General features: G+C 48.6%; 1 protein-coding gene across 1 annotated transcript in view; it reads right to left on the reverse strand.

Moving 5' to 3' along the window:
* The window catches only part of GALNT8 (polypeptide N-acetylgalactosaminyltransferase 8), a 49854-nt gene that overhangs the window by 32402 nt on the left and 15572 nt on the right, over positions 1-1880 (reverse strand). Inside the window, 3 exon segments of the mRNA XM_007472387.1 lie at positions 108-258; positions 1263-1300; positions 1303-1383. Coding sequence (XP_007472449.1) covers positions 108-258; positions 1263-1300; positions 1303-1383 — 270 coding nt within the window.

The following is a 1880-nucleotide window of genomic DNA, read 5'->3' on the forward strand; positions in this document are numbered from 1 at the left end:
ACACTGCTACAAAATTAATCTTTCTAAAACACTACCAGATCAAACCTGAACCTCTCAGATTATATTTTAATATATCCATCTTTAAAAAAACACAACACTTGACTCACCGGTTGAAAGTCTATTTTTGACTGCCTTGGAACATGGCTCTACAGTAGGCTTCTCCCCTTTGCCAGGGTCTGTCAGACAGCAGTCATCAATGTCTGTCTCAGCAATCAGTGGTCCCACATAGACTTCCCCAGTTAGGTGGTAGTAGACATTCTGCAAGAGGACAAGGGGATTTGTCATGGAGACTCAGTGGGGATGCCCTTGACATCACAGAGGGCATAAAGACTGCTCTTGGTTCCCTAGACACCCAGTCACCACGGGGGGACCACTGAACTTTCGTGGGTAACAAAGAGTGACCTCTGCACCCTTCTCTGACCACCCCTCATCCCCAGCTGATTCTAGAAAGACCAGGCATGAGGGAGGGACACTAGCCTTCTTGCTTCCATACAAAGGCTCCAATAGAATCAATTCCTGCATAGACGAGGGAGCTTATCTTTGAAAACAAAAGCAAAAACAACACAACTGAACTTCAGAAGCTGTCATTAAAAGTCCCAGCTAAGGGCTTGTTGTCAGGAAACCTTTCAAATTCTCAGTCTCTCACCGCCTTGCTCAGTGAGCTTGGACAAATAGGTTGTTTCTGTATCTCCATTTTTTTCTTTTCTCAAATGGAAATTCAATCTGTCCTGCAGACCTCAAAAAGTTCCTGTGAGGGCCACATGCAAAGTAACGTGATAGGCGGAAAAAGTCCCCTGGGTGCACCCTCCACGCGGTGCCAGACCTCTCTTACCCCATGGAGGAACTTCCATTCAGCCTCTCTCTTCTCTAGCCCTCTGCTTCCTTCTCTATGAAAGGAACCACAGGTAGCATCACCTGTCCACCTTCCAGGGCATACAAGGGGCAGTGGGCGGATAGAAGGGGCAGTAGGAGGAGGGGAAAAGGAAGAGATTGGAGGTTTTTTCCGATGAAGATACGACCACAGAGCATGAACGTGCCAGAGCACAGCCTTTCTTCCTATCCTCCCTGTACCTGAAACGCAATGACTGCTCACATGAACTTGGAAGTGCTTAGTTACAAGCACGGGTTCAGGCTTCATCCTTACCCATTACCAGCGATGCTCAGCACCTGCTTCCCCATCATCTAACACCAAGTCCAAATCTGGCAAAGGCTACCAGGGGGTGAGCCACAGCAGACTCACCCTGCCGGGGCAGGGAAGATACCTGGGAACTGTACTGATGGCAGTAATACATGATTGGCTGTTGCCTGGAATAGTTCCCTGGTCCAGGCAGACACTTTCATCCAATGGGATTTTCATCTGAAGGAGCAAAACACAAGGCAACACTGTCGGAAGGAGGCAGAGAACGAGGGTCCCCAAGCCTCCCCATTTTGCCCGGTACTCTAAGGATGCCAAAGGAAGTGGGAATTTGGGATCCTGGCAGCTACTTTCTAAGCTGAAATGAGGCTCTGCTGTGATGCCCACTTCCTGGGAACACACACCCCCTCAGAGCATCAGAGCATATATAAAGAAGGGGCTCCTACACCTGCAGTCAGGTGGGTGAGGCCACACGCCCTGACTGGCTGAGAAACCGTGAGGGTCAGAGCAAGGGCTGTGGTTTGCAAAGTAAGAAACCAGAGGCAGAGAGAAGGAATAGATGGGGACTGAGGAGCAAGAGAGGAAGGGAAACTGAGAGGGTTCAAGCGCAAAAAGTTGAGGAAGGAGTAGGGGGTAGGTAGGGAATCGGGGAGGATGGGTTTTGGAAACCCTTATCCAGGCAGTCATGAGATGATTCAGGTCTCATGGTCTTTTTTTTTTTTTTTTTTTTTTTTTTTGTTTTTTT

The sequence above is a fragment of the Lipotes vexillifer genome, unplaced genomic scaffold (assembly GCF_000442215.2).
Source record: "Lipotes vexillifer unplaced genomic scaffold, Lipotes_vexillifer_v1.1 scaffold395, whole genome shotgun sequence".
Classification (NCBI taxonomy): Eukaryota; Metazoa; Chordata; class Mammalia; order Artiodactyla; family Lipotidae; genus Lipotes; species Lipotes vexillifer.